At 40.2% G+C, this 14,156-nt stretch overlaps 1 protein-coding gene across 1 annotated transcript in view; it reads right to left on the minus strand.

Annotated features, from left to right (window-relative positions):
- Positions 1-13,073, minus strand: part of CFAP20DC (CFAP20 domain containing) — a 261,842-nt gene extending 248,769 nt beyond the window's left edge. The window contains 3 exon segments of the mRNA XM_063115058.1: positions 9,600-9,693; positions 10,508-10,597; positions 12,993-13,073. Of these exon segments, the coding sequence (XP_062971128.1) occupies positions 9,600-9,693; positions 10,508-10,597; positions 12,993-13,013 (205 nt within the window). The 5' untranslated portion in view covers positions 13,014-13,073.
- Positions 13,074-14,156: the final 1,083 nt, after the last annotated feature.

Below are 14,156 nucleotides of genomic sequence, written 5' to 3' on the forward strand. Positions count from 1 at the left end.
AGCAGGGATTGATTTATTTAGCTGGTGAATGATTTACTCAAGTCTCGTTATCAAGGCCATCTGGTTATGATTAGAAATTATAATCCAAATTGTCATAGTTTCTTAATGTGACAAATTTAACAAACTTATTGAACACCAATTATGTACCACTAAGACAGTGGTACAAAGAAGATGATTCAAGGTCCCCACCCTGGAGAAGGGCACAATCTGATAATAAATATCACATTTTCCTTTATTTGATAAGTACTGAGTGAAAAAAAATTCTTTTGATGTAGTCAGAGATCCTCAAATATTAGTTAATACAGAATATTACTATTTAAAATGAAAAGTTAAATATACTTAATTTCATCATTAAGCTTTCTTCCTAACATAGTACCTAACATAGTAAGAAACACAAATGGGTACCTAATGTCAAGTTCGCATAAATAAAGTGGATGTTTACTCTAAAAATAGGAAAACATAATGGTAATTGAGCTTAATTTAGAAATGTTCATTGAAAGCCAATTCTCTATTCAAGCCACATCATTCAATTTGATTTATTTATTTATTTATTTTTAAATTTTAAAGATATTTTATTTATTTATTTATTTTTAAATTTTATTTTGTCGATATACATTGTGGCTGATTATTGTTGCCCATCACCAAAACCTCCCTCCCTCCTCCCTCCCCCCTCCCCCCACCAATGTCCCCTTTGTTTGCTTGTCATATCAACTTCAAGTAATTGTGGTTGTTATATCTTCTCACCACCCCCCCCCCCGGTTTTTGTGTGTGTGTGTGAATTTATATATTAATTTTTAGCTCCCACCAATAAGTGAGAACATGTGGTATTTCTCTTTCTGTGCCTGACTCGTTTCACTTAATATAATTCTCTCAAGGTCCATCCATGTTGTTGCAAATGGCAGTATTTCATTCGTTTTTATAGCTGAGTAGTATTCCATTGTGAAGATGTACCACATTTTCCGTATCCACTCATCTGATGATGGACATTTGGGCTGGTTCCAACTCTTGGCTATTGTAAAGAGTCCTGCGATGAACATTGGGGAACAGGTATACCTTCGACTTGATGATTTCCATTCCTCTGGCTATATTCCCAGCAGTGGGATAGCTGGGTCGTATGGTAGATCTATCTGTAATTGTTTGAGGAAACTCCATACCATTTTCCATAGAGGCTGCACCATTTTGCAGTCCCACCAACAATGTATGAGAGTTCCTTTTTCTCCACAACCTCGCCAGCATTTATCGTTCAGGGTCTTTTGGATTTTAGCCATCCTAACTGGGGTTAGGTGGTATCTCAATGTGGTTTTGATTTGCATTTCCCGGATGCTGAGTGATGTTGAGCATTTTTTCATATGTCTGTTGGCCATTTGTATATCTTCCTTAGAGAAATGCCTACTTAGCTCTTTTGCCCATTTTTTAATTGGGTTGCTTGTTTTCTTCTTGTAAAGTTGTTTGAGTTCCTTATATATTCTGGATATTGATCCTTTGCCAGATGTATATTTTGCAAATATTTTCTCCCACTCTGTTGGTTGTCTTTTAACTCTGTTAATTGTTTCTTTTGCTGTGCAGGAGCTTTTTAGTTTGATATAATCCAATTTGTTTATTTTTCCTCTGGTTGCCTGTGCTTTTGGGGTCGTATTCATGAAGTCTGTGTCCAGTCCTATTTCCTGAAGTGTTTCTCCTATGTTTTCTTTAAGAAGTTTTATTGTTTCAGGGTGTATATTTAAATCCTTAATCCATTTTGAGTTGATTTTAGTATACGGTGAGAGGTATGGGTCTAATTTCATTCTCCTGCATATGGATATCCAGTTATCCCAGCACCATTTGCTGAAGAGGCAGTCCCCTCCCCAGTGAATAGGCTTGGTGCCTTTGTCAAAGATCAGATGGCAATAAGTGTGTGGGTTGATTTCTGGATTCTCTATTCTATTCCATTGATCAGTGTGTCTGTTTTTATGCCAGTACCATACTGTTTTGGTTATTATAGCTTTCTGGTATAGCTTAAAGTCAGGTAGTGTTATGCCTCCAGCTTTATTTTTTTTGCTCAGCATTGCTTTGGCTATGCGTGGTCTTTTATTGTTCCATATAAATGTCTGGATAGTTCTTTCCATTTCTGAGTAAAATGTCTTTGGAATTTTGATGGGGATTGCATTGAATTTGTATATCACTTTGGGTAGTATGGACATTTTCACTATGTTGATTCTTCCAATCCAAGAGCATGGGATATCTTTCCATCTTCTTGTATCATCTCTAATTTCTCTCAGCAGTGGTTTATAGTTCTCATTATAGAGATTTTTCACCTCCTTGGTTAACTCAATTCCTAAGTATTTTATTTTTTTGGTGGCTATTGTAAATGGGCAGGCTTTCTTGATTTCTCGTTCTGCATGTTCACTATTGGAGAAAAGAAATGCTACTGATTTTTGTGTGTTGATTTTGTATCCTGCTACTGTGCTGAAATCATTTATCAATTCCAAGAGTTTTTTTGTAGAGGTTTTAGGCTGTTCGATATATAGGATCATGTCATCTGCAAACAGGGACAGTTTGACTTCATCTTTTCCAATCTGGATGCCCTTTATTTCCTTCTCTTCTCTGATTGCTCTGGCTAGTACTTCCAACACTATGTTGAATAGGAGTGGTGAGAGTGGGCATCCTTGTCTAGTTCCTGTTCTTAAATGAAAAGCTTTCAGCTTTTCCCCATTCAGAATGATATTGGCAGTGGGTTTGGCATATATGGCTTTAATTATGTTGAGATACTTTCCCTCTATACCTACCTTATAGAGGGTCTTTGTAATGAATGAGTGCTGAACTTTATTAAATGCTTTTTCAGCATCTATAGAGATGATCATATGGTCCTTGTGTTTTACTTTATTAATATGGTGTATCACATTTATTGATTTGCGTATGTTGAACCAACCTTGCATCCGTGGGATGAATCCAACTTGATCGTGGTGAATAATTTTACGTATATGTTGCTGTATTCTGTTTGCTAGTCTTTTAGTGAGGATTTTTGCATCTATAATCATCAAGGATATCGGCCTGTAGTTTTCTTTTCTGGTTATATCTTTACCTGGTTTTGGTATCAGGATGATGTTTGCTTCATAGAATGAGTTTGGGAGATTTGGGTCTGTTTCAATCTTTTGGAATAGTTTGTAAAGAATTGGTGTCAATTCCTCTTTGAATGTTTGGTAAAATTCTGCTGTGAATACATCTGGTCCTGGGCTTTTCTTTGTTGGGAGCCTTCTGATAACAGCTTCAATCTCCTTTATTGTTATTGGTCTGTTCAAATTTTCTACATCTTCATGGTTCAATTTTGGGAGCTTGTGTGTGTCCAGAAATTTATCCATTTCCTCCAGATTTTCAAATTTGTTGGCGTATAGTTTTTTATAGTAGTCTCAAATGATTCTTTGTATTTCAGATGAATCAGTTGTAATATCGCCTTTTTCATTTCTAATTTTTGTTATTTGAGTCTTCTCTCTTCTTTTTTCTGTTAGCCATGCTAATGGTTTGTCAATTTTATTTATCTTTTCAAAAAACCAACTTTTTGATTCATTGATGTTTCGTATTGTTTTTTTGGTTTCAATTTCATTCAGTTCTGCTCTGATCTTAATGATATCTTTCCGTCTGCTAACTTTAGGTTTGGATTGTTCTTGTTTTTCTAGTTCTTTAAGGTGAAGTATTAGGTTGTTCACTTGCCATCTTTCCATTCTTCTGAGGTGAGCATTTAATGCAATAAATTTCCCCCTTAATAATGCTTTTGCAGTATCCCACAGGTTTTGGCATGATGTATCATTATTTTCATTAGTTTCAATAAATTTTTTGATTTCCTGCTTGATTTCTTCTTGGACACATATGTCATTAAGTAGAATGCTGTTTTATTTCCATGTGTTTGTATAGTTTCCAGAGTTTTGTTTGTTGTTAATTGCTAGTTTTAATCCATTGTGGTCTGAGAAAATACATGGGATTATTCCAATTTTTTTGTATTTATTGAGACTTGATTTCTGACCTAATATATGATCTATCCTGGAGAATGATCCATGTGCTGATAAGAAGAATGAATATTCTGAGGTTGTTGGATGGAACGTTCTCCAGATATCTGCCAATTCCAATTGGTCTAGAGTATTGTTTAGATCTTGTGTTTCTCTACTGATTCTTTGCCTAGATGATCTGTCTAATATTGACAGTGGGGTGTTCAGGTCCCCTGCTACTATGGTATTAGTGTCTATTTCCTTCTTTAGGTCTAATACAGTTCGTTTTATAAATCTGGCTGCTCCAACATTGGGTGTGTACATATTTATGATTGTTATGTCTTCTTGATGCATCAGTCCTTATATCATTAAGTGGTGTCCCTCATTGTCTCTTTTTATGGTTTTTAGTTTAACGTCTATTTTGTCAGATATAAGAATAGCTACTCCAGCTCGTTTTTCTTTTTTGTTTGCATGGAAAATCTTTTTCCATCCTTTCACTCTTAGTCTATGTGAATCTTTATGGGTGAGGTGGGTCTCTTGTAGGCAGCATATAGTTGGGTCCTCCTTTTTGATCCAGTCAGCCAGTCTGTGTCTTTTGATTGGGGAATTTAAGCCTTTTACATTAAGAGTTGTTATTGAAAGGTGTTGATTTATTCCTAGCATATTATTGGTTGTTTGGTTGTCTTAGGTGTCTTTTGTTCCTTGCTTTCTGATTTACTGTATGGTTTCTGTGTTTCTTGCTTCCTTAGGTTGTAGATAGCATTTTTGTTTGTTTGTTTTCTCTTCATGAATGCCATTTTTATTATACTAGTGGGTTTTGATTTTTCTTGGGTTTTTATGGTAGTGGTAGTTGTTTTTCAGGAACCAAACCCAGTACTCCCTTGAGGATTTCTTGTAAGGGTGGTTGTGTGGTAGTGAACTCCCGCAGTTTTTGTTTGTCTGAGAAATATACTATTTGCCCTTCATTTCGGAAGGACAGCCTTGCAGGGTAGAGTATTCTTGGCTGGCAATCTTTGTCTTTTAGTATTTTGAATATATCATCCCATTCCTTTCTAGCTTTTAGGGTTTGTGATGAAAAGTCTGATGTTAGCCTGATTGGGGCTCCCTTATAGGTGATTTGACGCTTCTCTCTTGCAGCTTTTAAGATTCTCTCTTTGTCTCTGAGTTTTGCCAATTTGACTATGACATGTCTTGGAGAAGGCCTTTTTGGGTTGAATACGTTTGGAGATCGTTGAGCTTCCTGGATCTGAAGATGTGTGATTTTTCTTATACCTGGGAAGTTTTCTGCCACTATTTTGTTGAATATGTTTTCAATGCAATCTCCGTTTTCCTCCCCCTCTGGAATACACATGACTCGGATACTTGAGCGCTTAAGGTTGTCTGATATCTCTCTCTGATTTTCTTCAATGTCCTTGATTCTTTTTTCTTTCTTTTTGTCTGCTTTTGTTATTTCAAACAGCCCATCTTCAAGTTCACAGGTTCTCTCTTCAACTTTGACAAGCCTGTTGGTTAAACTCTCCATTGTGTTTTTTATTTCACTGAATAACTTCTTCAGTTCAGCAAGTTCTGCTACATTTTTTTCAGGACATTGATTTCCTTGTACATTTCCTCGTTCAGGTCCTGTATACTTTTCCTCATTTCATCATGATGTCTAGTTGAGTTTTCTTGTATCTCATTCAGTTTCCTCCGAATTATCACTCGAAATTCCTTGTCAGTCATTTCAAGGGTTTCTTGTTCTATAGGATCTAGAGTTTGAGATTTATTAACTTTTGGTGGTGTACTTTCTTGATTTTTTGTATTTCTGGTATCTTTTTTTTGATGTTTATTCATTGTGGCAGGGGGTTTCACAGCCCACCGGTTTGAGACTATTGACTAACTAAGATGTTGCTGTGGTTGCCAATTTGGTATGGCTACCTCCGTGACTAGTTGGCCTCTAGTGCCTTGTGTGTATGGTTGACTCGGGTCTTGGGCCTCTCTGGGGAGCCATCTCTCTGGTCAGCTTGGACTCTGATGCGCTGCTGGATCACGGGGTGGTACCACAGGGTGTGTGGTCTCTGCTGAGCTTTCACTTCCCGTGCAGGACTTCTCCCTGTTCCGTGTGCTCTGGCCCGGGCTGTTGGATCGTGCAGTGGCGACCCCACAGGGTGTGTGGTTTCTGTCGAGTCTCCGCCTCCCTAGCCGGATGTCTCCCCGCTCTGTGTGCACTGGGCTGGGCTGGGACGTGTCTTCTGCAACCCTCGTCTATCAGCTGGGCCTTCAAGACCCTGCTCGGCACCGCCTCACCGAGGAAGTCTACCAGGTTTCTGCTAGGCACAGACGACCGGTCGCTCTGGGTGCCTTTGTAGCACTGTGTAGGTCTTTCTCGGGACTTATCACCTTCCTCCTGGTATTGCGGTTATATGTGTACTTGTCTTATCTCCCACACCAGAGCATGAGCTCCTTGGGGGAGGAGCCCGCAGCACACGGTTCACCTTTGTATCCCCCCGGCGTGGACCGAGTCCGGTTCCCACCCGTCATCAGCTCTCCGGCAGGTTCAAGTGAACTTGGGAACTCTCCAACCACACTATTCCTAACCAGAAATCGGTTAGGCGTTTTTCCGAATTGGTGGCCGCAGAGATGGTATCTGCCTCCCAGTAACAGGAAGTTTACCGGGGGCCAGAGCCCAGGGTGCGGTGCAGTGACAGTCGGCCCAGCCCGTACTTCTTTGCCCTCCCGACGCTGGCCGGGGACGCCCCACGCCACCAGCCCCACCAGAGAACCGCAGAGGGAGTGGGAGGGGAGGCCGGCCCACAGGCCCCGGGAAGCCCCGCTCCGGGGCAAGCAAGTGGGAAGGCTCAGTGAGGAGCCGAGCCGGGCGAGGAGGAGAGGCTTGGCTGAGCCGGGCCGGAGCTGCCACCACCTGAGAAAATGGAGGCAGCCCCGGGGGCGGCGAGTGGCCCAGTGATGCAGGCAGAAGCCGGGCGGGCGTCTGCCCCCCAAGAAGGGCCGGGTTGGGGGTCACTCACAGGGCTGTGCCGGGTCGGGCGGCTCCCTCTCTGCCTCTGCTTTGTCGCCGTCCCCATTCTCGGCCGCTGCCGCCTCGGGCTGCTCAGTTGGTCCCGTGGCGTGGCTCGGGTGCTCCCAGGCATCTTCTTTTATGCCGGCCTGAAACCTCGAATCCTGAATAGGGCAGCTGGCCGCCTTCAGTGTGGCTCCGGCCTCCGGGATCCTGGCTGCATCCACAGCAGCCCTGGCACCGTGTTCCCTGTTTAGAGACTCGCTTTTGCAGCTAAGAAACAGTTCTTTTCCTGCGCCACACTTCAAAGCTGTTGCCTGTAAACAAGACAGCCTCTCCTGCCAAGGGCAAAGTGGCGGTCAGCCCCCACGACCGGCCATCAGCAGTGGTCCTCCCTTAAGAGACGGCAAGACGAAGGTCCACAAGTTTCCCGGATGCCTAAGGCCCAGTGGCCGCCTTTTCCACCTCAGTTACTCCGCGCCTACCGCCACAGCCACCGCCATCTTGAAGAAGGATGGTTTTGTTTTAAAGCCAAGTTAGTTTCAAGTAGGTTTACTTCTGCATTTCTCTGAGCTTAAACAGAACTTTTTGATGCGTTTTTTCCCCCAGGGTTAGTCATGCAAATGCTCCATGCCTCACTTACTGCTGGGTTTCGGCCTCTGGGGCAGCCCTTCTGCACAGGCTTGTCCCAGGACTTCTCTGCAATGCTCAGGAGTTCCTCACATCATTCAATTTAAATTTAACCATACCAACTTCACACAGAAGGCCATTTCATACAAGTGAAAATAACTATAAATTTCTGTTATCAAAAATTCCAAATGATTAGCCTTAATGGCATTAGTGAAGGGCAGACTATATAAACTATTTCATTTGTTATAGTGCTGCACATGCTACAGAAAAGCCAGACTAATTTTTAATTATAGTACATTGTACAAGAAAAATGTTAAAATTTTCTTCTGTTCTTACAAGTAAAATCATCATCTTCCCACTTAAAAAAAGCAATTATAACACATTAAATTTGATTTGTTTCTTAAAAATACACCTTAGATAAGAGTAGATGAGGGCAGCATGTATTTAATCACTTAGCCTTTGGTAGAAGGAGAACCTTTCTCAGAGCCAAATGAGAAAGGTTACTAGAAGAGACTCATTTCATCAATAATTTGACCTTGTGCATAGATGCTGAGTGCATTAAATGGAAGTAGAGATGGGCTTTATAAGTCCAACAATAAGAAAAAAACAAAAGAACTTAAACTGGCTTAGAATAAAGTCATGTTCCTGGAAATCAAATGTATCTGTCTCACAAAGTCAAGGTCCTTAAAAAGATGGACTGTGTCTCTTGTAAGAATAATAAACTACAGTTTCAGACATGTTTCCCTGGCTCATCTTAGTTCACCTCATTTATAAGTAGAAATTTACATGAAAATGAAAAGAAAACTCTGCTATTAAACATACACACATATATACACACACAAACAGGAATTATGAAGTAATAAGCTGATAAAAGTTCTTTTAATGATGATTATCTGTTCTCTTTGAGATTCTATTTTTTATTTTAATTTAGAAAGATACACTTTAAAATAAATCATCTTCCATCTATAATTTTCATGGTTTAATTTAAGTCTTCAAAACCTAAAATATGCAGGAAGTAGCACAAAATGGTATATAAAGCACAGAGTCTAAATAAGTTTAGAAAACTGAATTAAAATTAGAAAATCAGGTACCAACAACAGTTCTTTTCATAGCGCCTGGTCCATAGTACACATTTAATAAATATTCTTAATGAACGAAGGAATGAGTAAATGATGAATATAAAAAAGAATTGTCTTCTCATATTTGCTAAATAACCTGAAATCTATGTTTAAAACAAAGGATATAGTTGATGAAAAATCTGATTAATCATTCTGATAAAAATTTTTAAATCACATCAGTTTACTCAAAGCCTAACCTAGTACCACAGCCTTGAATTTTAAACTCATCGCTGCCAGTAAATGGCCTTCAAATCCTAAATTTAGGTGATCTTGTAGGGTTCCTTCTGCTTTTAAATGCTGATCATATATAATTTCCAAAGTAAAAAAGTACTGAAATCGACTCTTTGGACTTTTGTTAAATCACACATTCATATCTATACTTATTAGACATTAATATTCCCAAAGGTATATGAGTTGACTTGTCACTAAATAATGACAATATAGTAATTTTGAGAACTGTCTTTCTTACATATTAATTTTCTGTAATTTAGAAACTCCTGAGTTTATTTCAAAGCTTAACCTTAACTACCTGATTTCCTGATGAGGAATCAACCTGTTTGTTCATCTGTAAAAGTGCTATTGTGAGGATTAAAAGAGTTAATAAATGGAGAATGATTAGGAAGTCCCTGGTGATCAATAAATATTATTATTATTGTTGTAATTAATGGCTACTAAGTAATCTCCTAAATTTTAAAAATACTTGTAAATTTCTAATAGATAGTGAGGCAGAATATATTTTTAAAAGGGCCTAGCATAGTGCCTGGCATACAATTACATTCTTTAAAAAAAAAAAAATCACCTTACATCACCAGATGTCAGTAGAAGTCATACCAATGAGACAAAAAAGCATAACTTAAGAATCAAATGTTGAGCTTCAATATTAAAAATATTACTTACAAATTTGCTTATTTTCCTTTGGTAACTGAATTCTGTTTGTTTGGCTGCTGCCTTCCAGGACAAACACAAAACTTTTAACTTCTTTGTCAAACTCCTAGAGAACAAAATAAAAACATTGGTAATCAAAGCATATTTTATTTGGCTTCTACTATAAAACTGGAACTACAAATCCACAGGAAAAAAGTCCGACATTCAAATGACTTAAAAGTAGGCTCAGGCCTTAATACTCCTATCTTGAGACCTGCTAGGAACCACAATACAGAGGCATCGTAAAAAGACAAGAAACAAGGGCATTCAAGGTTTTGACCGAAAAGTGACTGAAATCATGAACTTGGATTGTGAGCTGGAGAGAAAGGAAGTGAAGACAGAAAAAATAAAACTAAACACAGGGGAAAGTAGAATAATTAATGTCCTGAAAGTTCCAATTAGATTGAATAACACAGTAGGAGTAAATAAGCAAGAGGAACTTAAGAATCAAAGACTGGGGTCAGAGAGGGATGTCTCAATGTCTCACAATAATTTCAGAGGTCCTGCAGCTTGTGGTGATGAGGTCAAGGGTGTGACAGTGGGAATAAATGTTTAGGTAGAGTAGAAAAGGTCATTAAAGATAAAGAAATCAAGAAACTAAGAAACTCAGGCCTTGGAGAGATTTTCCTCACAGATATTGAAGTCACACTTAGAGTGCAGAGAAGGATTTGGAGTGCAGAGGATTATGAGCCCTGTGCCAAAGTCTTAAACAACTGAGGGATATTGCCTAAGAGAGCTGCAGCCAACAATGTCATGAAAGGGTTTTAGAGTGAAAGAACAGGAAAAATAGTTTTGAAACCTCATCAAGCTCTTTTTTTTTTCTATAACCTTCATTAACATTTCTTTCCAGGATTTATGTGGCTCTAATTTCTAACACTTACTTTCCAAATGACAGATGGACTGCCAAGGATCTTCCATTTTGCTCCAGGATTTTTTCCCTGAGCACTAAAGATTTCAACAAATGCACCTCCCTAAAAAATAAAAACAAAATATTTAAATTAAAATGAAAGACAATGCCAAGGAGGAAATATTATCCTTCACATAGTCTATAACCAGTGTTCCAGGCATCTGTCAGTTAAATAGATCTGGGAGGAAACATTATCCCTGTTATTACTCCTACTTTATACCTTGATTATATCTAAGCCACAACCATTTTCATTCGGGTCACCTTGGATTAATGGTTTAAGAAATGTATTTTTAAAGCATGATAAACATTAAATAAATTGTGCCATACAGACCTTACAATCTCTCAGTGTGGGGCTCATTTACTTGACATGAACAGATCATTCTTGCAAAAATTCTATGCAACCCAGACTAAAGGGTTTAAACTCAATTCTCAAACCAAGTCAATAAATTCTGATAATTATCTCTGAATACAAGCTTTCTAGTCATACTGATCAGAGTTCCAACACTGGCTTTTTATCTATCTGACCTTGGAGTTACTTAACTTCTTGATTCTCCATCTGTAAAATAAATTGTTGGATTATACAGGATATAGTAAACCCAACCATCAAGCACAATACTTGGCTCTTAGCAAGGGCTCAATACTGCCATCAAAGATCATTCAAAAAACAGTAAATTAAATAGTTTAGAACTGATCAATAAAAAGGTCTAGGAAGGATTCAGGAGGAATTCTTATTTTTGCATTCCTACAAGGTGTTTTCATATATTTAATGAAAATTAATTTGGAGATCTATAAAATCTGTACAAGAAAAATTGAGAATCATTTCTGTAGATAGGCTACTTGTTCCCATTGTAAACCTGAAAACATGGAGGGATACACTTATGTAAAAACACCAAAGATATTACTGAATGTATATAGGCTTTAATTATTAAAAAAGGGGAATTAAAACAAGATGATTATCTCTGAAGAAAGATTTATTACAAAAATTGAGAATCTGAAATGAAGACTAAATATGATTTGAATGATAAGCAACACACAAGTAAATCTGATTTTTGTGAAGAAATTTTAATTTTTTTCAATAATATAAAGATATTTTCACTTCTGAGTTTTAACATGTAATCACTTGAAGTTAAAACATTTTATTTCTTCTTCCTTACGCAGTATCATATGCAAACAGTATATGGGATAGAATTACTATAGCTTCTAAGGACAGGTCATATTTCACTATGAATTTTAAATTTGAAACGGTTGGTTTTTTTTTTTTAAGAGAAAAATTTTTATATTTGGTAAGATAGCCAACTTTTTCTCCCCCACTTCTTTTTGCTTTCCCATGTTTTCCAAGTTTCCTGCTGTGGAAATATGCTTTTTTATAACAATATACTTTACCCATATAAAGTGAGATAAACTCTCTAAAACTGTTCTAACCCATTTAATGATATCAAATGGGACAGAAAAGAGAATTGCAGAATACTCGGAGAACACTCATAAGGAGGCAGGTAGTGTTTCATGAAAGGGTACAAGCAACAGAGAGTGGAGACCAGTGAGGGGCTGTTTAGGCCCAGTCGAAAAAGTTCATCAGAAAAGCAGCATGGTAAACAGACTGTTAATGGGAGGTGTAACCTCAAGCAGAGTTGAGGAGGAAAGAGCAGGAGGCTAGGTCCAAGGAAGAGGAGGAAGAGAGATGCCCAGCTAGGTGACGAATCCAGGTCATGCATGGAGGCACTCTAGGATACTCAAGGTAACTGAGGAAGACCCAGAAACAAGGTTTCTCCCAGTGTGATCCCTTGGACCACCTGCATCAGAACCACTTGGGGGGTGTTGTTAAAAAGGTAAATTAATTGACCCCATCTACAAAGATTCTGATTCACTAGATCTGGGGTGAAGGTCAGGAAATCTTCATTTTTACACGCACTCCAAGTGATCCTGACGTACCTCAATGTTGAAGATTCAATGTTTAAGATTTCCAAAACTGACCCCAATTTTGGAAAAGAAAATAGCACACAGCCCAAGTGTTTATTTTCGTTCTTGGCTTAACCCACTCATGCATTCATTTATTCACTCTTCTAAACAGTTTCTGAGATATCAGTGTGTTATCAATAGTGAGTACCCCAGGCACCTGTTAAAATGCAAAATTTCTGGGCCCTGCCCTTAATGTTCTGATTCAGGAAGTCTGGATGGGGTTGAAGATTTGCATTTTAATCAGAACCACAGGCAATTCACACATCTCGAGAATCCCTGAGCTGGAGAGTGAAGAAAAGCCAAATCATACGCCTAGACCTTCGTTGCTCCCCCCCTCCCCCTTTCTGTCTCAGAATCACTCATCCATTAATTCCTTCTTACCCCGTATTTGGGGTGGGGTTGGGGGGAAGAGGTAGCAGGAACCGCTTTATACACACCCTGATCACGAGCTACCTCACCCGAAGAGAAAGCTATAGACACGTTGGAGAACGGTTTCGGGTTACCTGGTACTCATTTTTGAACATTCCCGCAGGGGTCCCGGGGCTTGGGGGGCACACACAGTTCAGGGCTTCCAGCGAGTGCCGTGACCTGACGGCTGGAAATCGGCGGGCGGGAACGCCGGAGCCCGACGGGCGGGGAAAGGGTTTCGTGCTTGGCCCCGACTGGGGCAGGCTCTTCTCAGCCCCTACGGCCCCTGCTCAGCCCCACCTCTGGCCCCCGACCGGCATCATCGCGGCCCCCGCCTCCGGGGAGCCCCGGTCTAGGGAAGGCGCAGCTGCCTGGGCGTGCTCCAGGCCGTCCCCGGGGAGTGACTGTATGCGTAACCTACGTGACCGGGCGCCCTGCCGCTCGGCTACAGACAACCGCCGTCTCGCCCAAGAACAGCAGACGCACCCCACTGCGGCCCGCCCCCAATCCGATCGGAATGGGGCGGGGCTGAGAGCCTCCAAAGTTCCGGGCGCGCCCATTGGCTCCCACGAATGTCGGCGCGTTGCGTCGCCTAGGCTTCTCGCCGAAGGGCACGTACGGCTACGCGCTGACGTAGCGTTGCCCAGACAACCGAGGAACCGTGGTGGCATGGTGGATTTCGGAGTCCGTGAGGGGCTCTCTCCTTAGGTCGTGCCGTGTATCAGCTAAAAAGCCTAAACTTAGTGCAGTTTAAGAGCTAGCTCAGGTGCTGGACTCTTCTAGAGTACCCGGCACGTCGTCTCGGTTTCTCCTTGGTGTAAATACAGACAACTGTTATGTCGCTGAAGGATAGAGAGTATGGAATCATGGAACCCTCACGAGGGTCTTTGGTTCGGAGGTTACCAAAGTTAGGTTCGTCGAGAGAGTAATAGGGTCTGCTGGACCCTTTCATTGTTTCAGAAAGCCCTAGGCGGGCCGGCCCGTGGCTCACTCGGGAGAGTGCGGTGCTGAGAACACCAAGGCCATGGGTTCGGATCCTATATAAGGATGGCCGGTTGGTTCACTGGCTGAGCGTGGTGCTGACAACACCAAGCCAAGGGTTGAGACCCCCTTACCGGTCATCTTTAAAAAAAAGAAAGAAAGAAAGCCCTAGGAGGTGGGAGGATTTACTCAAGATCACACACACTTTAAAAAGCCAATTTTTTTTTTGCTTAAAATAACAACTTACATATGTTATTGAGACAAGTACTCTCAAGTAT

The sequence above is a fragment of the Cynocephalus volans genome, chromosome 11 (genome assembly GCF_027409185.1).
Source record: "Cynocephalus volans isolate mCynVol1 chromosome 11, mCynVol1.pri, whole genome shotgun sequence".
Classification (NCBI taxonomy): domain Eukaryota; kingdom Metazoa; phylum Chordata; class Mammalia; order Dermoptera; family Cynocephalidae; genus Cynocephalus; species Cynocephalus volans.